Source organism: Mesoplodon bidens (assembly GCF_964165515.1).
Source record: "Mesoplodon bidens genome assembly, chromosome: 11".
NCBI lineage: Eukaryota > Metazoa > Chordata > Mammalia > Artiodactyla > Ziphiidae > Mesoplodon > Mesoplodon bidens.
Window position 1 is genome coordinate 60,736,612 of NC_138167.1, and position 23,425 is coordinate 60,760,036.

Consider the following 23,425-nt stretch of genomic DNA (forward strand, 5'->3'; position numbering starts at 1 on the left):
CCATGAAAAGGAATGAAGCACTGACACAGGCTACAACCCAGGCAATCCTTGAAATCATTATGCTATGGGGATGGAGCCAGATACAAAAGGCCACGTATTGTGTGATTCCATTGATATGAAATGTCTGGAACAGGCAGATCCATAGAGACAGAAAGTGGATTCGTGGTTGCCAGGGCCAGGGCCAAGGGGAGAAGAAGGAGTGACAGCTAATGCATATGGGCTTCTTTCTAGGGTGGTGAAAATGTTCTGGAATTTGTTAGTGGTGATGGTTGCACAACTTTGTGAATATGCTAAAAAGCACTGAGTTGTGCATTTTAAAAAGAGGGAATTTGTAAAATATATCTCTTAAAAAAAAAAAAAAGAGGAACGTGAAGGAGAAAAATAATCAAGGTAAGACAATAGTGCTTCCCAGAACTGGCTTCGTGATAATGTTTGTGTGGGGAGTGGGGCAGGAAACAACAACGATGATGATGTCAGTAATAATGATAACAGAACAAGGATACCTACCACCGTGGACTATGGAGAAATGCTGAATCTTCAGGTGGTGTCTGCATCTCCCTTTCCCATCTGCGCACGAAGCGGTCTCCCACTTGGCTCTGTTCCTGCCATTCGTGGCCTTCCTGGGTCCTTGGGAGACCTCTTCGGACCAGCTGCCTCCCCCAAATGCAGCACCTGTGCCTTCCAGGTGCTCAGGTACTGAGTGGACCTTCCTTGTCTGCCAGCTCAGGTCATTCTCTGGGGGCCAGTGACCGGACCCGGGGACGAGAAGACAGAGTTTGTGTTCCAGCAACGCCCACCCCATGCTGTGTGCTCTGTGCCAAGTGTGTGCTCAGTTTGCCAAGTGTCCTACAGAGCTGGGCCCCCTCACCCTGCAGAGTCCCAGGAGCACCAGGCAGTGTGCCTGGCCTACTCAGGGTCAGCAGGGCCTGCACACTGTCGGGCCCGTAGTGCCTACGTGTGCATGCACTGCCCAGAGCTTGGGCCTGTTGCCATCTGTGAGCTTGGTGGGCATCTGTGCTAGGTAGGGCAGAGACTGTGCTTGGCCACTAGAGGCCAGTGCAGCCTGAGGTGGGACTGGCTCAGTGTGTGTGTGGGGGGGGCCGGGTAGAGACGAGGCACCTTGCCTCCCGCCGTGCCCCGCTCCCCGGCTCCCCAGAGTTGCAGTGGCAACTCGGACATGAGACCTGTGCCCATCACCTCCATGCTCACAGCACTTCCAGTCAGTCTGGAGGTTGGGACTCCAAGCCCTGCCCATGCCAGCTTCCAGAACCTTCCAGAACCTTCTCAGAGCTGAGGCCTGTTGGGGATGGGTCGGGCATGGGCTGGTTAGGTGCTGGCCTCTCAGGGAGCACCTGCAGGAGATGGGCTCCCTGGAGGGGCCTTCACCCAAGGTCCCCTGAGGCCACACACCCCAGGCTAAGGGCCTGGGAGCCCAAAAGAAACCCCAGCATTTGTATTTAGAGGCTTTGCAACTTCCAAGCAGAAAAACAATTCTCTTTTTTTGTCCTAACGTTATCTGGGTCTTTCAGGGAAGTGCGAGCACATACAATGTGCTCTGTGAGGATCTAAATTCCCTCCATCTCCTTGCTTCCATTAACCTCTAATTAAGTCAAGGTCCTGCTTTTGTTCCATGTTTTAACTTTCACAATTTTCCACAAGTCAAACCCCACCAAAGGTGAGGGGCACGGAGAGGAGGGGGAGTGATGAACACTGCTCCCCAGAGGGTTTTCCCTCTGAATTCTAAAAAAAAGGGCAAAGTGGGGCCCAGGCCTGGACTTGCTTTTCCGCTTTCACCAATAGGGTGTTTCTTTTAGCTCTTTCCTCTCTGTTTAAAGATTGGCCCAGGAATTTATTGTGTAAGGAACAGATTCCAGAATTCATGCGGGCTCTGGTTCAAGCCCCTGGCAAAAAGCGTTTTGAGCTCCTTTTTAGAACATGTACAACACTAGAAACCCATAACTTCTGCCTTTTTTTTTTTTTTAATTTTTTGGCTGTGTTGGATCTTCATTGCTGTGCGCAGGCTTTCTCTAGTTGTGGCGAGTGGGGGCTACTCTTTGTTGCGGTGGGCGGGCTTCTCACTGTCGTGGCTTTTCTTGTTGTGGAGCATGGGCTCTAGGTGCGTGGGCTTCAGTAGTTGTGGCACGCGGGCTCAGTAGTTGCGGCTCGTGGGCTCTAGAGTGCAGGCTCAGTTGTTGTGGTGCATGGGCTTAGTTGCTCCGTGGCATGTGAGATCTTCCCGGACCAGGGCTCGAACCCGCGTCCCCTGCGTTGGCAGGCGGATTCTTAACCGCTGCGCCACCAGGGAAGCCCAACTTCTGCCTTTTAAAAAAAATTCTATTTTTATTTTTTAAAAGCATTCAGTTCACGTGAAACACCTCAGGGGTGTATGCAAAACCTAAACACCAATTACGATTCACTGAGCCCGAGGAGGGGTGGCAGCCGCTCCAGACGCACAAACAGTGGGAGAGGCGCGGCCTCTTTTTGCCAGCGGCTCTCGGGGACACAGGAGAGACCCCTGCGTCCATCCACCCCCAAGGGAGAAGGGCAGGTGAACAGGACTCAGCCCCTCAGGTGGTGCTGGACAGGCCACTGCCATGTCGCATCCCTTCCTGTAGCCCCAGGCATGTGCCTTCCCCACCTGGGCCTGGGATCACTTTCTACGAACAGTCTGGGTGGACAGCATCAGGAGCCAAGCACAGACCTCCCTGGAAACCGGATGAAAGCTACAGCCCCTGCCTCTCCACAGGCACGGATGGTGCACACGCCATTTAATTCACAATTTCAATCACATCCGTGGAGGCAGTGATGAAGCCCTGTGATCACGTGCTCCTTGACAGTGACACAACAGTCAAGGTTACCCACAGTGGGTCTGCACCTGAGCCGGGCCTAGGCCAGCCTCTTTATGCAAAAGACCTTGTTAATCCTCCAACAATGTTAGGAATCTAGACTCTTGTTATCTCCAGTTAGATGAGGAGTTAGGCCCTGGCGAAGCTTACACACCTAGATAGTGGCAGAATTGGAACTCGACCACGCTAAGACGCCAGCCATTTCAGATTCATGATTTCTGTCCTGCTGAAGCAACTGGATCGCCTTGAAGTCACATCACAAGCTGCAGCCTGTTTTTAATTCCTTCCTCCTACCCACCTCGAAAATTCTGGACCGTAGCATGCATACAGAAAAGCACATAAAGCATGCATGTAGAGTTCAATGTAAGATCGTAAAGCCAACACTTGGCCAACCCTCAGGTGTAGAAGCGGCCATGCCCCACTCCCCAGCCCTCCTCCTGACCACACGCACATCATGTCCTTGCTTTTCTTAACCTTTTCCCTGGCTGCATGCATTCTAAACAGTGTGGTGGAGCATGCCTGCTTCTGACTTGTATCTGAATGGAACCATCATCTGTCTCTCAGCCTTTTGCTGGACATCCCGTTAGCAAGGTCTGTCCCTGTGTTCCTCTCCCAGCCCCTGGGACCAGGAAGTGGGTCCCTGCGATTCCCTTGCAGCGGGCAGGTGTCTTATTCCAGGAAAGCAAGCCCACACCCAAACTCATTCACTGTGTTTGAATTTTCAAAAACCAGCAAGAGCAGTGCAACAGAACCTTTTGTTGATTTAAACCCAACCCACCCTATTCAAAGTCCCTGTTGCGAAATAAGCACTCTAGGGGTTCTCCATAGGGGGTCCCGGGGTCCCCCCCCCACGCCGCCGCCTCCCCTTCACTCCTGCTGGGAGCTTTCCACCGTGAGGCCGGGATGGGGAGGGCCCTCCCTGCCTTCCTGACCCTAAAACTCCTGCCCTCTGACCCTCCCCAGGAAGATGAAGGGCAGTCCGGGGAGGTCCTGGACAGCCACGTTTAAGGGATGGACTTGCCCCTCCCCGCCAATTTCCCTACTGGGCTTGCCAGTGGAAACTCCCAGATTAAAAGGGTCCAAAGCAAATCTACCTTTTAGGTCAATAATAACGTTTTCAAATCTTTGCTAATGGGAAGAGAATGTTTATATTTGGCTTCAACCCCAAAACATTGTATTCAGCAACTTTCAAAAATACTGGTCGAGTTTACTTCCTGATTTATTTTTTTGTGCCCCAGCTCCACACCTATCTGCACTCAGCTCGGAAATGCGGCGGCGGCCGCCCCCAGGTCAGAAAAACCTGCTCTGGAGACGAGTGCGCGACATCTCCCACCCCGAGCGCTGCTGGGACCGGGAGGGGCCTTGTCGAAGCAGAGACTCCGCCCCGCTCCCCACCGCCCCGCGACCGCTGGGAGGCCGAGGGTCTAGAGTGGGTTCTGGCATCCAGAGCTCTACGGACGACAAGTGCATCTCCCCACCCGGCGGTGGCACAGTCCTAAAGCCCCGCCGGAGGAGGAGGGGTGTCTCACAGTACGAATCCCCCGCCCCCAGGCTGCACCCCGCAAGAGGTGCAGGTACCGTTTAGTTCTAAAGCGCCACCACCCCCAATCTGCGCCCCGCAGGAGGCGTTGGTGTGCATCTCAGCTCTAAAACTCCCTTCCCGGGCTGTTCCCCGCAGGAGACGGCGTGCTGTCTCGGAGTTCTAAGTTCCCCCTCCCCTCGGTTCTCCGCCCCACGCCGCCTCCCGGGACTGCGCTCGCGGCCGCCGCGCTGCGGCAGTAGCCGAGGGCCCCCGGGGCTGGACCGCGCGACCCCGAACGGAGCCTCCGCTCAGGCTGGTCGCACGCGCGGGAGACGAGCTCGCCTCCGGCGTCCCCAACTCCGCCATCCCTAGCTCCAGTCCCAAGTGTCAGCCTGGACTGTTTTTCTTTTCATTTAAAAGTTTCGTTTTAAACCCAGTGGGACCCGAATCCGGTTAGCTGCCTATAGAATTTCTAAGTCCAGGGAAGTTTTGTCGGGTAAAGTACTTTAGCCTCCAGCATTTTGCTGTAACTCTGTAAGCGCCCCCCAGCAGCCGCCGCGGGGAGACCCGACCTTCTCCCCGGAACCTCTGCACCCTTCCCTCTCCCCTCCCGGGTCCAACCCGCGCGTAGGCCGGGGCGGCGGTCTCCGCGGATCAGTGTTGCCGGGCTGGGGTGGGGGGCTTTGGCCGCGCCCAGCCCCCGACGAGTGGAGCCACCGCCCCACGGGTAGTAGCCGCACCAGGCCCCCCAGCCCGCCTTTCCCGGCCCGGCTCCCTCGGCCCCGCCCACCAGGGAGGCAGGGTGGGGAGGCCGCCCGGGAGTGAACCCGGCCCCCCGTCCCCGTCATCGCTGCGCCCCCGCGTCTCCATAGCGATTCTCCCGGCGCGCACCTCCGGGCCGGCCCCCCGGCCCCCCGGCCCCCCGGTTTGAACAATACGCGGCGGGGCCGGGGGCGGGGCCGGGCCTGGCCAGGGGCGGGGAGAGCGCGGGCGCTGGGGGCGCGGGCCGAGCGCACCGCCCAGGCAGCAGCCGGCCGCCGGGGTCTGAGCAGCGCGGTGCGGCCCAGCCCGCTCCGGGAGCGCAGCCCTCGCCCCGCTCCGGGCCCGCCCTGCTTCCCACGCCGCCCTGCCGAGCCAGCGCGGGAGCCACCTGGAGCCACCTAGAGCCGCCGCCACCGCAGGTTGATGCGCGGCGCCCTCCCGGGACGCGCGGAGGAGCCATCTTGAAACCAACTTCGCAAACTTTCGCAAAGTGCTCTCGAAGTGGAAGCTGCGGGGGAGACCGGGAGCCCGGCCCCCGGTGTCCCCGCCAGGGCCCCCGGGGAGGCGGGGCGCGAGCCGCCCCGAGGGCCCGGCACAGGCCGCGCGGGAGCCGCCCCCCGGCCGCGCCGGGTGGATGCGGAGCCGCGCCGGGTGCATGGATTGTGCTCGGGCGCCCGGCTCGGGCTCGGGCTCCGGGCCATGGCGCCGCCGCCGCCGCCCGTGCTGCCCGCGCTGCTGGTCCTGGCTGCGGTCGCCGCCCTACCGGTGCTGGGGCTTCGAGCGGCCGCCTGGGAGCTGCGAGTGCCCGGCGGGGCCCGCGCCTTCGCCCTCGGGCCCGGCTGGACCTATGCGCTGGACGCGGCGCGCACGCCCCGGGCGCTGCGGGAGCTGCTGGACGTGAGCCGCGACGGGCGGCTGGCGGGGCGGCGGCGCGGGCCGGGCGCGGAGCTCCGGGGCTGCGCGCGCCTGGGGGGACGCCCGCTGCCGCTGCATGTCCGCCTGGCTGCCCGTAGCGCCCAGACGGCGCTGAGCCTCCGCCTGCGGGCACGCGCGCACGGTCCCGGTTGCAGCGCCCGGCCCCGGCGCGGACGGGCTCCCGGCGCGGAGCTGCGGGCGCGGGCCGTGCTCACGGTGCCTGGCCCCGGCGCGGTGTTCTGCTTCCCGGGCCCCGGCGGCGGCGGGGCCACGCTGCACTCGGCGCTCGAGGCCCTGACCACTTTCCCCGCCTGCAGCTGCCCGCCGCGCGCCGGGTCCCGTTGCCCACGCCGCCCTGTCTGCCTGCCGCCTGGTGGCTCGGCCCGCCTGCGCCTGCTCTGTGCCCTGCGGCGCGCGGCCGGCACCATCCGGGTGGAGCTGGCGCTGGAGGCGGCCTCGGGGACACCCTCCCCATCGCTGTCGCCGCCAAGCCTGCCTCAGGTCGGGGCCGGGGCGGCGCGGCGGGCCCGGCGGGGCGCTGGCGGCAGCACTACCCCGCAGTTCCAGCTGCCCAGCTACCAGGTGTCGGTGCCCGAGAACGAGCCGGCGGGCACCGCGGTCATCGAGCTGCGCGCGCACGACCCGGACGAGGGCGAGGCGGGGCGCCTGAGCTACCAGATGGAGGCGCTGTTCGATGAGCGCTCCAATGGCTACTTCCTCATAGACTCCGACACGGGCTTGGTGAGCACCGCCCGCGCCCTGGACCGCGAGACCAAGGACACGCACGTACTCAAAGTGAGCGCTGTGGACCACGGCTCGCCTCGGCGCTCGGCCGCCACCTACCTCACCGTCACAGTCAGCGACACCAACGACCACAGTCCCGTCTTCGAGCAGTCTGAGTACCGCGAGCGAGTGCGCGAGAACCTGGAGGTGGGCTACGAGGTTCTGACCATCCGCGCTACCGACGGCGACGCGCCCTCCAACGCCAATATGCGCTACCGGCTGCTGGAGGGCGCGGGTGGTGTCTTCGAGATCGACGAGCGCTCGGGCGTAGTGCGCACCCGGGCGGTGGTGGACCGGGAGGAAGAGGCCTCCTACCAGCTGCTGGTGGAGGCCAACGACCAGGGCCGCAACCCGGGCCCGCTCAGTGCCACTGCCACCGTGCACATCGTGGTGGAGGATGAGAACGACAACTACCCCCAGTTCAGCGAGAAGCGCTATGTGGTCCAGGTGCCCGAGGACGTGGCGGTCAACACGCCCGTGCTGCGAGTTCAGGCCACAGATCGGGACCAGGGCCAGAACGCGGCCATACACTACAGCATCATCAGCGGGAACCTGAAGGGGCAGTTCTACCTGCATTCACTGAGCGGCAGCCTGGATGTGATCAACCCGCTGGACTTCGAGGCCATCCGGGAGTACACGCTGCGCATCAAGGCCCAGGACGGGGGCCGGCCTCCACTCATCAACTCCTCGGGTCTGGTCTCGGTGCAGGTGCTGGACGTGAACGACAACGCCCCCATATTTGTGAGCAGCCCCTTTCAGGCAGCCGTGCTGGAGAACGTGCCTCTGGGCCACTCGGTTCTGCACATTCAGGCCGTGGACGCAGACGCGGGTGAGAACGCGCGTCTGCGCTACCGCCTGGTGGACACCGCCTCGGCCTCCATGGGCAGTGGCGGAGCTGGGCCCCAAGACCCCGCTTTGGCCGCGGACTTCCCTTTCCACATCCACAACAGCTCGGGCTGGATCACCGTGTGCGCGGAGCTGGACCGCGAGGAAGTGGAGCACTACAGCTTCGGGGTGGAGGCGGTGGACCACGGTTCGCCGCCCATGAGCTCCTCCGCCAGCGTGTCCATCACAGTGCTAGACGTAAATGACAATGACCCCATGTTCACGCAGCCCGTGTACGAGCTGCGTTTGAACGAGGACGCAGCCGTGGGGAGCAGCGTGCTGACCCTGCGGGCCCTCGACCGGGATGCTAACAGTGTGATCACCTACCAGCTCACCGGCGGCAACACGCGGAACCGCTTCGCGCTCAGCAGCCAGAGCGGCGGCGGCCTCATCACGCTGGCGCTGCCGCTGGACTACAAGCAGGAGCGGCAGTACGTGCTGGCGGTAACTGCGTCAGACGGCATGCGCGCTCACACTGCGCAGGTCTTCATCAACGTCACCGACGCCAACACCCACCGGCCGGTCTTCCAGAGCTCGCACTACACCGTGAGCGTCAGCGAGGACCGGCCCGTGGGCACCTCCATCGCCACCATCAGCGCCACCGACGAGGACACCGGCGAGAACGCCCGCATCACCTACGTGCTGGAGGATCCCGTGCCGCAGTTCCGAATCGACCCCGACACCGGCACCATCTACACCATGACGGAGCTGGACTACGAGGACCAGGCCGCCTACACGCTGGCCATCACAGCTCGGGACAACGGTATCCCTCAGAAGTCCGACACCACCTCCCTGGAGATCCTCGTCCTGGACGCCAATGACAACGCACCGCGGTTCCTGCGGGATTTTTACCAGGGCTCCGTCTTCGAGGATGCTCCCCCGTCAACCAGCGTCCTCCAGGTCTCGGCCACGGATCGGGACTCAGGCCCCAATGGCCGCCTGCTGTACACCTTCCAGGGTGGGGACGATGGCGATGGGGACTTCTACATTGAGCCCACATCTGGCGTGATCCGCACCCAGCGCCGGCTGGACCGGGAGAACGTGGCCGTGTACAATCTTCGTGCCCTGGCCGTGGACCGGGGTAGCCCGGTGCCCCTTAGCGCCTCCGTGGAAATCCAGGTGACCGTCTTGGACATTAATGACAACCCTCCGGTGTTTGAGAGGGACGAGCTGGAGCTGTTTGTGGAGGAGAACAGCCCGGTGGGGTCCGTGGTGGCGAGGATTCGAGCTAGTGACCCCGACGAAGGCCCCAACGCCCAGATCATGTACCAGATTGTGGAAGGCAACGTGCCCGAGGTCTTCCAGCTTGACCTGCTGAGTGGGGACCTACGCGCCCTGGTCGAGCTGGACTTTGAGGCCCGGCGCGAGTATGTGCTCGTGGTGCAGGCCACGTCGGCCCCCCTGGTGAGCCGGGCCACGGTGCACATCCGCCTTGTGGACCAGAACGACAACCCGCCGGTGCTGCCGGACTTCCAGATCCTCTTCAACAACTATGTCACCAATAAGTCCAATAGCTTCCCCACCGGTGTGATCGGCCGCATCCCGGCCCATGACCCTGACCTTTCGGACAGCCTCAACTACACCTTCCTGCAGGGCAACGAGCTTCAGCTGCTGCTGCTGGACCCCGCCTCGGGCGAGCTGCAGCTCAGCCACGACCTGAACAACAACCGGCCACTGGAGGCGCTCCTGGAGGTGTCTGTTTCTGGTGAGTGGCCCTGGGGGCTCCGCGGGGCCACCTGGAGAGCTGCGGGGACCTGCCCCGAGCCCGCCTGGCTTTCCTGGGTGCAGTCAGGCAGGGCCCGGGTAGCTCCGGGGGTTTGTGGCCTCCGGTTGGATGGTTGGATACCGCTAGCCCAGGGCGTGCCCCTCACCCAGGCCAAGAGAGTGAGAGGGGCACGGCACTGCTGCCCTCAGCGTTTTTGCTGGGAGCAGGCCTGGGCTTCTTCAAGTTCAAGACCAGGGCTTCCTGGGCTTTTCTCAGAGGGTCTGGCTCCCGAGTTGTGCTGTAAAAACCTGGTCTCGGGGGTTATCTGAGCATCTGGTTGGCTTGGTGATGCTTTGTAGTCAGCCACATGCCTGTCTGGAAAGGTCAAAGGTCACCGTGCGCCCATGGGCCAATTAGTTCTTGGGTGGGACCGTTGGAAATTGCTGGATGCGTCCTTGAGTCACCCTGCAAGGCAGCTGGAGTTAGTTCCTTTCGTGGCTCTTTTCTGTCTCCTCCAGGTAATAACAGTCAGGCTTATGTGTGCTCACCTGTGTGGGAGCTCTTTGAAAGCGCAGCCTCGTTTGATCTTGGCTTCAGCTCCTGGACATGGGCTTGTAATGTGGATGTTACTTAGAGGCCTGCCTGGGTTGGTGGTGGAGCCAGTGTGGGAACCCTGCTTGCCTGCTCTGGGCTGGAGGGGGGATGTCTCAGCTCAGCCAGCCAGACCCAGGCAGTCAGGGGTGGGTCCTCCATGCTGCAGACCTCCCTGTGTCAGGTGGAACTGCGGGGCCAGAGAGGGGAACAAACAGGAGGACACAGAAAAGAGAGAGAAGGGTCTGGCCGGGCCAGGGGGTGGATTGGGGAACAGTAAAGAGACCCTCAGTGACTCCTGCAGGCAGGTGACTTTAATTAGGAGACCAAACTATCACCAAGAAAGGCTAGGATCTGTGGGTTGAGTCAATGTTTCAGATGAATTCTTTAAACAATACATTATTACAATATAGTATACCCATGGGAGCCCTGGAAGAATTAAAAAGTTAATTTTCTGATTTATTTTGTTTCTGCATTTGGCTGTAATTCTTTATATACTAAGGATTGGGTAGCAAACAGTTTCCAGTTGTTTCCTTATAAAATCTGGAACTTACAGGTCCAGTTTTGAGGCCATGAGATACTGCAACATTGATGTTGTCAGCCTAGTCTGTCTGTAGGTGAATATTGTGGCTTTTGTGAAGTTGTGAATGTGTGTAGAGAATAGGGAATAGGCCTTTAAGGAGAATTGTCAACCAGGGTTATGGATTTTCCGAGCAGCAACAATTTAAAAAAAAAGTCTCTTTCACAAATTTCCATTTCCTCTTTCTTTATCCCCCTGTACTGCTTTACCTGCTAGATAAAGCAGAGTGGATGGAAATTTTACCCTATATAAAAATGACTTGGGGGGACTTCCCTGGTGGTGCAGTGGTTAAGAATCCACCTGCCAATGCAGGGGACACAGGTTTGATCCCTGGTCTGGGAAGATCCCACATGCCCCGGTGTAACTAAGCCTGTGCGCCACAACTACTGAGTCTGCACTCTAGAGCCTGTGAGCCACTACTGCTGAGCCCGAGAGCCACAACTACTGAGCCCGAGCGCCTAGAGCCCATGCTTTGCAACAAGAGAAGCCCCCGCTTGCCTCAACTAGAGAAAGCCTGCGTGCAGCAACTAAGACCTAACGCAGCCAAAAAAAAAAAAAAAAAAAAAATGACTTGGCAACATCACAGGGTTTTGAATTTACAGGGGATATGGTGCTTTAGTGGGAACGGGTGCATGCCGGGAGCAGGGATGTTTTGTGTGTCTGAAGCATCAGGAATGTGGCCTCCCCTATGATGGCTGGATAAAGGGTTTAAGATGGATTTTGTTCAAAAGAGGTTAGTTACTGAGGGCCGTCTTGCCTACCTGGTGGAACCACAGCCAGGACCACAGTTGAAGGTGGGTTAGGTGCTCCATGCTATGCTGTAATTGTCCCAGTGATCCAGTTTAGGCTTCCAATCCTTGTGACGTACCCTCGTGTCAGTCAGGCACTGGGGCCTCATGTCCACCCTCCCAGATGATGATGATCACCTCGTACTGGGTTCTGCCTGGATATCAAGCTGTTTTGTAAACTCTTTTACCTACACCATCACTTATTCCTCTGGTACCTGGGAAGTGAGTGGCATTAGGCGGCTGCTCATTATACAGATGAAGAGACTGAGGCTCAGAGGTGTTACGTCACTTCCTCAGGGTCACATAGCTGGCGAGCAGGAGCACCAGGCATCCAACCCAGATCTAAGCAAAACAAGCTGGCTCTTCATACTCCCCTCGCTTACCTGAGAGAAAAGTTTTTTTTTTTTTTTTTTTTTTGCGGTACGCAGGCCTCTCACTGTTGTGGCCTCTCCCGTTGCGGAGCACACGCTCCAGACGCGCAGGCTCAGCGGCCATAGCTCATGGGCCCCGCTGCTCTGCGGCACGTGGGATCCTCCCGGACCAGGGCATGAACCCGTGTCCCCTGCATCGGCAGGCGGACTCTCAACCACTGCGCCACCAGGGAAGCCCTGTTTTTTTTTAAATTGTATTTCATTTTAGTTACTTCTTTAAAATATAAATTTATTTATTTATTTTTGGCTGCATTGGGTCTTCGTTACTGCACGCGGGCTTTCTCTAGATGTGGTGAGCGGGGGCTACTTTTCGTTGCGGTGCATGGGCTTCTCATTGCGGTCGCTTCTCTTGTTGCGGAGCACGGGCTCTAGGTGCACGGGCTTCACTAGTTGTGGCATGTGGGCTCAGTAGTTGTGGCTCACGGGTTTAGTTGCTCCGGGGCACGTGGGATCTTCCCGGACTAGGGCTCGAACCTCTGTCCCCTGCACTGGCGGGCGGATTCTTAACCACTGCACCACCAGGGAAGTCCCTATGTGTGCCACTTTTTGAACGAGATTTAAAATTCTATAGTAGGGGCTTTTGTACTCCGAATGTTTATAAGAGCCGTGTTTGCATTTTAGAAAGCAGTGTGGCTAATAACCCAATGGGACTGTCACATGTGGAGTCCCTTAGGTAGTTTTTCTAGGTGTTGGTCATTTAGTAACACGGGCATTTTAAATTCAACTTAAACATGTGTGTCCCTGTGGGTGTCCAGCTGTGAGCTGCACATCATGGAACGCGGCATTTGGTGGAAAATGACCTCGTGCTTGTGGGCATGTGGGCCAGTGGGAGTGGGAAAAGTAGCATTTTGCGGGGTAAAAATGATTGGGCCATGAGTCATTCAGACATGTCAGAAAATACTGAAAGTCGTGAAATAACAAGATTGAATAACCTTTATCCGTTTACTCTGGTGGGGACTCGATGGGATAAAGCCGTCCAGGCTTGATAAAGTTTTAAAAAGTGTTTGCCGAGTTAAATACAGGATATCGTAGGGACTGTGATGGCCAACAAGGAAATAGGGAGATGGGCCTTGTACCAGGCAGCGTCTGGAGGCAAGCATTATGTTTCTTTTCTGAATCTTACCATGTGGAAAAGGATCAGACCAGCTTAAACCACGTCAGTGGTCGAGCTGGATTCACCAGTAACATAACTTGCCTGGGAAGAGTTAGGTACTTTGGGAAGCTAGTTAACTGTCTCAGGGCTTTAGTGTCTGGAGATAGTCACTTGGTAATATACTTTCAGAAACACTGGCTCAGAAACAAGGGAGTGTTTATTTGTTTATCGAGCGCCTACTATGTGCCAGGCCAACTTGTGTGCCAGGCCCTGGAGAGGGAGGTTTGGTGGGGACAGTCGATAAATAGGGAAGTGAATTCAAGGGGAGCGTGGGCTGGGGACTCCCCTGTGCCAAGGTGAGCGTGATATGCCTTCCCAGTGGGCGGCTGGGCATGGCTGAATCCCCTCCCCCCCAGCTGAGCTGCTGATGGGGGTGTGTGGATGGAGGGGATTTGGGAGGTTAGATGGTGAGATGTGGAGGTGAGGGTGGGGTTGATCAGCCCACATGCTCCTTGTGCTAGGACCCTCCCCCACTACCCCCGCACCCCGACCCTGTGCTACCTGTCCGCTCCTGCAGCAGCCTCATCAGTGGAAGGTATTGTCTCATCGAGGAGCAGGCCAGGGCCCCCAGAGGCTCGACCCCGCATCCAGGGCACCCAGCTTGTGGTGGCAGCTTTGGGATTTGAACCCGGGACAGTGGCTCCCAAGCTGTGTTCTCTCAGGCTGTGCTTTTGGGAACATGCAGATGAAGATGGGTTGAGGAGGTGCGTGCACCAGGGGAGGACCCTGAGGCCACTTTGGACCCGGTGCAGCTGGGCACCTTTGACCTTGTCGTGAAGATGGTTGGATGTACAGGTCTGAGCAGGAGAGACCAGCTGGGGCCACAGCCAGAAGTGGTGAGTGTGGCCTCTGGGGTGACAGAGAGGACCATCATGGCTGCAGGGGTGGAGGGCACTTGGGCAGAGGACCCCTATGATGGGGACATGGGTCAGGTGCAGCCTGGGGGGGCCCAGGCAGGCTGGACCTGCATGAGAGCTGGAGCTGGAATAACCACCTGCGGGAGGAAAAAACCAAGGGTCCGAGGCCCTGGGGGCTGAGGGAGTGTGAGGGCCTGAAGGGGGTCACCAGTGCTGATGGCTTTTGGTGTTCAGGAAGCCTCAGGACAGAGGTGTGACTTGGGTTAGCCAAGGGGAGGTCCTTGATGGCCTCCATGAGAGCCGGGGTGTTGGGGGGCTTGAGGAGCAGAGGACTGGGTTGCCGGGTACGGGGGAAGCTCAGTGGGAAGGTGGGGTGGCCACGGGGGCCCAGGCAGAGTTGACAGTCAAGAGGGGTTGACCAGTTAACGTGCACAACCATCCTGGCCCGTCCTGCAGTGCTGCCTGCTTGTGCAGGTGTTCATCTGTCACAGGCGCTGGCACCTTTGGGGGGCACTGGACCGGGGGGATAAGCCTCAGTGGCAGTCAAGGGCCTTCTGTGGCCGAGCTGAGTGTCCATGGGGCTGCGGGAGTCGGGGCGGGGATGGCAGCGTCTGCTTCTCTTTGAGTCACGGGACGCCTGATGCGGGAACAGGAGGGCGGGGGGGATGGGCAGGGGCTGAAGGCCACAGGTGACCTGGACTCACAAGGACCCAGCTTTCCCCATCTCAGCACTGCCTACCTGGTGACATGAGGTCTCCATCTGTCCCCACGTACCAATGAGGGTGACAGAGAGACTTTTTTTTAAATCCGGGAAAAGTTGCAGCCACATGAGCCCTTCGGAAGGAGGGGTGGCCCTGATATTGTACCTGGAAAAGTGACTGGTGTTGGGGACGCCACAAGTCTGTCCAGAACCTGGTGTCACCGTTGAAAGTCCACTTTGGTGTGGGCTGATGCACGCACCTGTCCATTTGGACACCTGAGAGCAGAAACCCGTTAAGGAACCAGGTGGGTGGGACGGTGGGTGCCGGGGTCCTGGTAGCAGAGTCTGTTCTCCCGGGGCGTGTAGTCTGGCTGGGCCGCCGGCACTTGGATGCAGACAGAAGTAGATTTTATCAAGTGGGGCAGAGAGTGCGGAAAATATTCTGCAGATTGGCTTGATTCTTTTCAACTTACAGCCTTGGGGGAAAATAGTTTTCGGTGTTTTCTTCTTCTCTAACCTGAACACGTAGGTTCTTATAAAAGCCCTTCTTGGTTACTGGGTGGAGGAGGGATAGTAAATAACCCTCTTCCTTTCTGCATGTTTGTTTTGGAAGGGTAACCGGGGTAACTCAGGTTAGGGACCCAGGTTGTGGTGGACAGAGGGAAGTAGCCTTTCGTTCTTGGGGACAACGGGCCCCCCTCTGCTTTCCCCTGTGGGCCTGAGGCTCGGCACACAGTAGGTGCTCAGCAAATCTGTGGATTATTTATGGAATGATCCAGAGGGGTCCGGGGGGGAGGGGCCACGTGCCGAGACCGAGGGCCTCCTCCTCTTCTGCCTTCACTTAGAGGACAGATGCAGTGGGGAGGGGACCTGTGCAGAGGACAGGCCCCTCTCAGTTCCCTCCGTGCTTGGCTGGGGGCTTGGCCCCGGGTGGAAGGAATGGGCTGTTTTCAGGAAAACTCCAATGGCTGAATTCTGCTTTTGCTTCAGGTAAGACCTTGCGGCTACCTGGCTAATCAAGCACCTTTTTGGGCGTGAACATTCCGAAGCTGGGAAAAGCCCAACAGGAGGCTTTATCATTTTCATCACTCTGTTGAGTGTCTCTTGATGTCCTGGATAAAGGCCATGGTTTTTTCTTAAACTCACAGACACGCACATGTACACATATACACACGTACACATGTACGCATGTCTACACACGAATAGACCCACACATGATTTAAACAACTACTTTAAAGGCAAACTATGTTAGAATAACCTTTCCTTCCACCCACTGTACTACTAGGTTATTTTTTTTTTTTTGCGGTACGCGAGCCTCTCACTTGTGGCCTCTCCCGTTGCGGAGCACAGGCTCCGGACGCGCAGGCTCAGCGGCCACGGCTCACGGGCCCAGCCGCTCCGCCGCATGTGGGATCTTCCCGGACCGGGGCACGAACCTGTGTCCCCTGCATCGGCAGGCGGACTCTCAACCGCTGCGCCACCAGGGAAGCCCCTGCACTACTGGGTTTTAACCTTTGCCGTCCTGGTGGAGGGCACGTGGGCCAACACAGGGGGTCCCTCGGAGTTGGGGGCCTTGTGCAGGGATTTGGGAATGCACGGAGGATGGGGGACCCTGTGGAAGGGGCACTGTGCTAGCCCTTGGCCGGCGGACACCACCATGTCAGATCCGCAGTGCCTGGTAGGTTGGTGGCTGAGGCTGCAGGGATTGACCTTGTGGGCACCTTTCCACCTGCTTTTCCATTGGAGCTGCCAGTGCAGGTGAACTTCAGGTGAGCAGGTGAGCTGGTGACCTTTCTCCATGAATCTTGTGGGCAAGGTGACAGCCCCTCCATTTTCTAGGCAGGAACCTGAGATGGGCTGCCCCGCCCCTCACCTGTGGTCACGTTTCCTGAAAGGGTGGACACTTCCGGGTCCCCGAATGCCTTGTGCTGGCTCTGGGGAGCTGGGGGGTTATGGCCCCCCTCCCTAACCGCTCCCCTCCCTGGCCGTGCCCCCCTCCTTCTCTTTGCTGTGGCTTCATGGCCCGGGGTCAGGGCCTGGCCCTCGAGGACCAGGAGGCCCACGGTGCAGGAGGCTGGCCTCAGAGCCGGACGGGGCATCTGGGCTGGTCACATGAGAGCACGGTCACCACGCTCTTCTGGCCTGTGTGCTTGGGCTCTGCCTGCGTCACGTCACTGGGATCTCAGAAAATCCTCATTTCGCTGCGGAGAGACTGAGGCCAGCGAGCTGGTGGTGGGGAGGGCCGGGCCCAGACCCTGGTGTCTGAGTGCTCTAACTCCTGTGGTGACCACCCACTTCAGTCCCCACCTTCGGCCAGTGGGGGAGCCCAGGTTTGGGGATTCTGAGGATGGAAGCTCGGTGCGAGTGACCCCATTGCCCAGAGCAAGAGGACTGAGGGTCATGTGTGTGCATCAGGCCTGACTCCACGGGAGCACTCGGCCCTTCCCCCCTCCCTCGGATGAGGAGGGTGGGGAAACAAGGGGTCTTGGGGAGCTGTGCCCTAGTCTCTACGGGGTCTTCTGTGGTGGAGCTGTGTCATAGGAAAGTGTGGAGTGCAGGTCTGGTGTGCACCAGGTGCAGGGAGGAACCAGAGCCAGTTCAGGGGTCAGAGCCACAGGCAGGGGAGGTGGACGCCGATAAGGAGCCCACACAGAGCCGCTGTCTGATGTGCCCTCGGGGGCCCTTCCGGCTCCAAGAGCACAGATTCTGCTGGCCAGGCAGCTCCCTGCCAGCCTTGCCTCTTTCCCTCCTTCTCTCTCTCCATCTGTCAATCAAGAGTTTTCTCTCATTTCTTATAATCTGTTTTTACTGCTGAGTCTGTAGCTTTCTATCTTTTTAGGATTTTTAAAATACCTACTCTAGGGCTTCCCTGGTGGCGCAGTGGTTGAGAGTCTGCCTGCCGATGCAGGGGACACGGGTTCGAGTCCCGGTCCGGGAAGATCCCACATGCCGCGGAGCGGCTGGGCCCATGAGCCATGGCCGCTGAGCCTGCGCGTCCGGAGCCTGTGCTCCGCAACGGGAGAGGCCACAAGAGTGAGAGGCCCGTGTACTGCAAAAAAAAAAAAAACCTACTCTAAATTATACTTCATTAAGGTAAACTAACAGCAAGTAGTGTAAATAAAGTCATACGCTCTGTAAGCATTTGGAGATAAGAGGTTTCTTGCCAGGCAATACACTTTTATCAGTGAGTTGGTTTTTTTTTTTTTTGGCCGCTCCTCGTGGCTTACAGGATCTTAGTTCCCTGACCAGGTATCAAACCCTTGCCCCTTGTGGTGGAAGCGCAGAGGCCTAACCACTGGACCACCAGGGAGGTCCCTGTGAGTTGATTGTTGCAGGACCATTTCCATAGCGTGAAGTAGTTCAGCTGCTCTGCAGCCCTGTATTGGAAAAGGCCAAGTGCGGCCACCGTTCCAGCAGCTGTCCTTCTGTGTTGTGACCCATCTCCAGTACTGGGGGGAGCATGAGGGGGGTTTCACTGGCGAGGAAGCCCGGGTGGCGTGCCCTCATGCTGATTGCTGACACTGGTCCGGGTGGCCCTCTCTGGGCCTTGGTGCCCCCACTGAAATGGGGGTGGGGGTGGGGTCATTGCCCAGGACCCTCCTCTCAACTCCTACCCTGTATCATTCTGTAAGTGAAGGATCCAGCCTGGGCTGTGACTTGGGAAACCTTTTTCTTGCCACGTGCCGTGCAGGTGCTGAGAAATGATCACGTTTAAAAGCTGTTACGAAATACTTTCATATCCAGTATCTGATAAGGGAATACTATCCAGGACATGTAAAGAACTCCTGCAACTCAACAGCAGAGAAACAAACAACCAGATTACACAATGGGCCAAGGACATGATAGACATTTCTCCCAAGAAGAGAGCCAGATGGTCAACAGGCAAAAGATGCTCAACACCACTGATCATTAGGGAAATGCAAATCAGAGCCACAGTGGGACACCACCTCAGACCTTTAGGATGGCCATTATGAAAACAAAACAAAGCAGAAAGTAGCGAGTGTTGGCAAGGGTGTGGAGAAATCGGAACCCTTGTGCCCTATTGCGAATGTAAAATGGTGCAGCTGCTGTGGAAAAGAGTGTGGTGGTTCCTCAAAAAGTTAAACATAGAATTGCCATAGGATCCAGGAATTCCGCTTCTGGACATAACACCCAAAAGAAGTAAAAGCAGGGACTTAAACAGATATTTGCACACCCATGTTCATAGCAGCACAATTCACAATAACCAAAGGTGGAAGCAACCCAAGTGTCCATTGATGGATGAACGGATGAGCAAAAGTGGTCTCTACATACCACGGAATATTACTCAGCCTTAAGAAGGAAGGAAATTCTGACACAGGCTACCACGTGGATGGACCTTGAGAAAATTGTGCTCATTGAAATAAGCCAGACACAAAAGGACGAATATTGTAGGATTATTTGAGGTTGCTAGGGTAGTCAAATTCATAGAGATAAAAAGTAGAATGGGGCCTCCCTGGTGGCGCAGTGGTTGAGAGTCCGCCTGCCGATGCAGGGGATACGGGTTCGTGCCCCGGTCCGGGAGGATCCCATATGCCGCGGAGCGGCTGGGCCCGTGAGCCATGGCCGCTGAGCCTGCGCGTCCGGAGCCTGTGCTCCGCAACGGGAGAGGCCACAACAGTGAGAGGCCCGCATACCGCAAAAAAAAAAAAAAAAAAAAAAAAAAAAAAAAAAAAAGTAGAATGGACGTTACCAGGGCTAGGGAAGAGAGAATGGGGGGGGTGTTTGATGGGTATAAAGTTTCAGTTTTGCTAGATGAAAAGAGCCCTGGAGATGGATGGTGGTGATGGTTGCACAGTACGTATTTAATGCCACTGAGCTGTACACTTAAAAATGACTACCGTGTTAAACTTTACGTACATTTTACCACAGTTAAAAAAATGCCAACAAAGCAAAACTGTTCTGGCCACTCAGGTGCTGGACAGGTGGAAGCAGGTGCCTTTGCCTTGGGGTTCCCCCTCCCCCCCACCCCGAGACCTGCGCCCCGATCCCTTTTGTCTTGTCCTGGGCTGTGATGGCATCCAGGCCCCTTCTGCAGAGCCCGGGTGTCTCATTCTTTGTGTTTCTGAGCTCAATCTGTGACATTGTTCACAGCAAAAGGGGCAGATACGTTAATATAAATTTTGGGTCTGGTACGTGAGTAAAATCTCTTTGGTATTTAACTGTATATTAGAAGCCGCAAAGATGAATATGTACCTTGCCTTTAAGGCCCAGGGTGAGAAGAAGGATCCTCGGATCCCTGGGTGCCCGGGTGTCCCCAGGGCCTTGCAGCCCAGCCTGGGGAAGGAGGTTGGCTCGGAGTTGGGGATCCAGACCGGAGGCCAGTGCCTCCACCTGGTCCCACGGCTGCATGGGAGGAGGCCAGCGGAGGGGCGGGGACACTGCTGCCCCTCCCGCATGCTAGGCGGGTTCTGCTGTCCCCAGCCTCACCCTGTCATTTGGCGCCTCCCCCCATCAGGACCAAGTTTCGGGTTCAGTACAACTTGGCACATGTGCCGGTCCAGGCGTATTTTTGTTGGCATTTTGACACATGTAAGCAATTAGGTATGATCTTTCCTTTTGTATTTTTATTGAGGTGACATTCACATAACATAAACCATTTCAAAGTGGACAATTCAGTGGCATTTGGTACATTCACAGTGATGTGCAGCCACCACCTGTCTCTTTCTAAACGGTTTTTGTCACCTCCAGAGGAAACCCCATACCCATTAGGGTCACTCCCCCTCCCCTCACCTCCCAGCCCCTGGGAAGCCCAGTTGTGTGGTCAAGGGTCAGCCAAAGCCCCGCCAAGGTCTGGGCCGGGGCAGAGATTCTGGCGGTGTCTTGGGGTTGCTTTGGGCCATTCTGTGTGAGATTCCCCATTGGGCACTTCTTCTGCCTCTTGGTTCCCTCTGGAGCTTTGCCTGGGCTGCGCACAGAGGATTTGAGTTGTGGGTTCCTCACCCTGCCTAGCCCTCTCTCTCTGCACCTTCTGTAAAGTTCTGCTTCGCTTACAGGCTTTTACAGGCTGCATCCTGGGCTCAGGTCAAGCCTCCTAAGAAGCCAAGGGACTTGTGATCGGCTGGATGTTAGATGGAGTGAGAGGGTCGGCCGATTCTGTTAGGACCAGTCCTTCAAGGTTACAGACCTGCTGCGTCAGCTTCGGGGGGCTGCTGTAACTGGTGCCTTCTAACGGTGAACATTTATTCTCTCACGGTCTGGAGGCCACAGATCCGAGAAATCAAGGTATCGGCAGGTGCTCCCTCTGAAGCTGTAGGGCTTCCTGCCTCTTCCGGGGGTTGCCAGGATCCTCAGCCTGCAGCTGCATCACCCTGGCCTGCTTGCCTTGGTTGTCACCTGGCCCCCTCCCTGTGTGTCTCTACATCTTCTTCTCGCGCATAAGAACTCCAGTCCTACTGAGTTTTGTTTTTTGGCCGTGCTGTGTGGCATGCAGGATCTTAGTTCCCCGACCAGGGCTCAAACCTGAGCCCGCCCCCATCGTGGAAGCACAAAGTCCTAACCACTGGACTGCCAGGGAAGTCTCTCCAGTCCTATTGAGTTTAGGGCCCATTCCACTCCTCTACGACTTCATCTTAATTTATATCTTTATCACATCCGCAGAGACCCTACTTCCAAATCAGGTCACATTCACAGGTACCGGGGTTTGGGACTTGGATGTATCTTTTTGGGGGACACGATTCAACCCACTATAGCACCTGCCTGCGTGCTCGGGCACATAACTGATTGCTTTCTGTTAAATCGGGTGACGGAGTTCTGTTTTCCCAGTGGAACCCACGGTTTGCCCACCTGAACACCTGGAACACAGCAGGGTCTCCCTTATTGCAGTGACCCATCGGGATCCTCCCCTTTTCCTTCTTCCCCTCAGGCTCCTCTAATTAGACTGACTATCACACCAGATGAGGTTTCCTGTGGGCTGTGATCACACAGGCTCCTAACTCTCTACTCAATTAGGAAATTGTAGCGGCCTTTGGGCTTAGTGAACATGCGCATGCCTCCAGATGTGTAGGGACCAGAAGGTCGGTGTGAGGGCAGGTAAGCATGTTTTTAAGATGAGAGCTCACCCTGCTTTGCCTTTTGTGATTTGTTGCCCTGGGACCCGACTGTAGGAGTCGCCTTTTCGATTCATCCTCTCTTCTAAGCATGGAAAATTCTCTAATGTGTCATCGAAAGTTCCCCCAAATCTTCAAAGAAGAGAGAATGGAAAATATTAAGGTTTATTGTTCTGAGAGATTTCCTGTGCATCCGGCACATGGCCATCGGAGGTCAGGGGAGTGTGCGTGTGCACCTCTGTGTGTGTGTGTGTGTGTGTACGCAGGCGCGGAGAGTTATGGCGTGTGTGCAAGGGCACCTCACTGTGGAACAGATATGCCCAAGGAAGCGGGATTGGGGGCCAGCGGTTCTGGACCCAGACAGCGCCACTTGCTGCTAAGTAGAAAATGACAAGTGCTACATGAAGTCAGTTTTTGGGGAAAACCAGGCGGAGGTGACCCGGAAGGCAGGAAGCTGAGGGCTTCAGGGTCGGGACAGCTGTCCAAGTCCCCGGTCTGGCCTGGGAAAGCCATTGTGTTTGCTGCAGGAACCCTGCTTTCCCTCGCTTTGTTTCTGTCACTCATCAGTCTGGCATTTTTTGAACGAAAAGTGAATTTGGGACAGTGTGGGAGCTGACCAAGCTCCTTCAGGGGCCCAACTGGTGTGTGGCAGCTCCTTTCTCTGTAGCTGGGGAGCCCGGGGTGGGTGGCTTTTTCCCTCTCTGTAGTGACTCCTCTGTCAGGACGCCATCCATCCTGCTTCCCCGGAACCAGTGAGTCTCTGCGTCTGCGTTTTCTGGAGCTGATGACCCCAGCCTCGGGGTCTTTCTCTTCTAACTCCTGCTTAAAAACCAAAAAGGACGTCTCCTGGCTCACCCAGCTGGGACACGGGTTTGAGTAGGATTCGGTGGGTCGGCGGCAGGTGCTTTGGGGCGGTAGGGAGGCACTGTGACGTGTAGCTAGGGCCACAGCTTCCTGTCGCAGCCCTGGGGTGTGGCCCCTGTCCTGAGAGGTTTTTTTTTTTTTTTTTTTTTTTTTTTTTTTTTTTGTGGTGCGTGGGCCTCTCACTGTTGTGGCCTCTCCCGTTGCGGAGCACAGGCTCCGAGCGCGCAGGCTCAGCGGCCATGGCTCACGGGCCCAGCCGCTCCGCGGCATGTGGGATCTTCCCAGACCGGGGCACGAACCCGTGTCCCCTGCATCGGCAGGCGGACTCTCAACCACTGCGCCTCCAGGGAAGCCCTGAGAGTTGTTTTTAAACACTCTGCAAACTGGTGAGGGGTGGAGAGAACGGAGCTGAAGAGTACAGGGCGTGACGTGGCCATGGAAAGTGCCAGGAGGAACCGTGGGGGCGAGAGGAGCTTCTCTGTGTCCTCTCCCGTTGTTTTGTTTTACAAGGTCACATGTGCACGATCCCTGTCGGTGGGTGCTGTCTGATAATGCTCTTGGGGTGGCTTAACAGATCCTTTTAGGGAGGAAGCCTTTACTGCTGCCGGCTGATACCACGAGTGAAAGCTGAGCTTGTGACTTCTGAGTACGGTCTTGTTAACCGTGTGTGCGTGCCCGCAGGACAGTTTACTGAACATAAAATCCAGCAACCTAGCCGTCACGAAGGGGACAGTCCAGTGGCATTTGGGACATTCTCAGTGCCGTGCCGCCATCACTCCTGTCTGGCTTGGGAATATTTTCAACTTGTATACTTTTTGGTTTACTTTATTGATGTTTGAAAAGATACTCTTAAATCACTAGCCTGTCAGTTTCCACGATTGGGATTGGTTGCTTTTAGCGGAGTGGTGGTTGAGTGTCTGGTGGGAAGGGAGGTAGGTGTCCACCCTCGTCCTTGTGGGGCCTGTCTGCAGGGGCT

The 23,425-nt window shown here is 57.1% G+C and overlaps 1 protein-coding gene across 1 annotated transcript in view; it reads left to right on the forward strand.

Annotated features, from left to right (window-relative positions):
• Positions 1-5,675: 5,675 nt before the first annotated feature.
• CELSR1 (cadherin EGF LAG seven-pass G-type receptor 1) overlaps positions 5,676-23,425 on the forward strand; it is a 148,146-nt gene continuing 130,396 nt past the window's right edge. Inside the window, exon 1 of the mRNA XM_081249039.1 lies at positions 5,676-9,418. Coding sequence (XP_081105165.1) covers positions 5,830-9,418 — 3,589 coding nt within the window. The 5' untranslated portion in view covers positions 5,676-5,829. The remainder of the gene's footprint in view (positions 9,419-23,425) is intronic.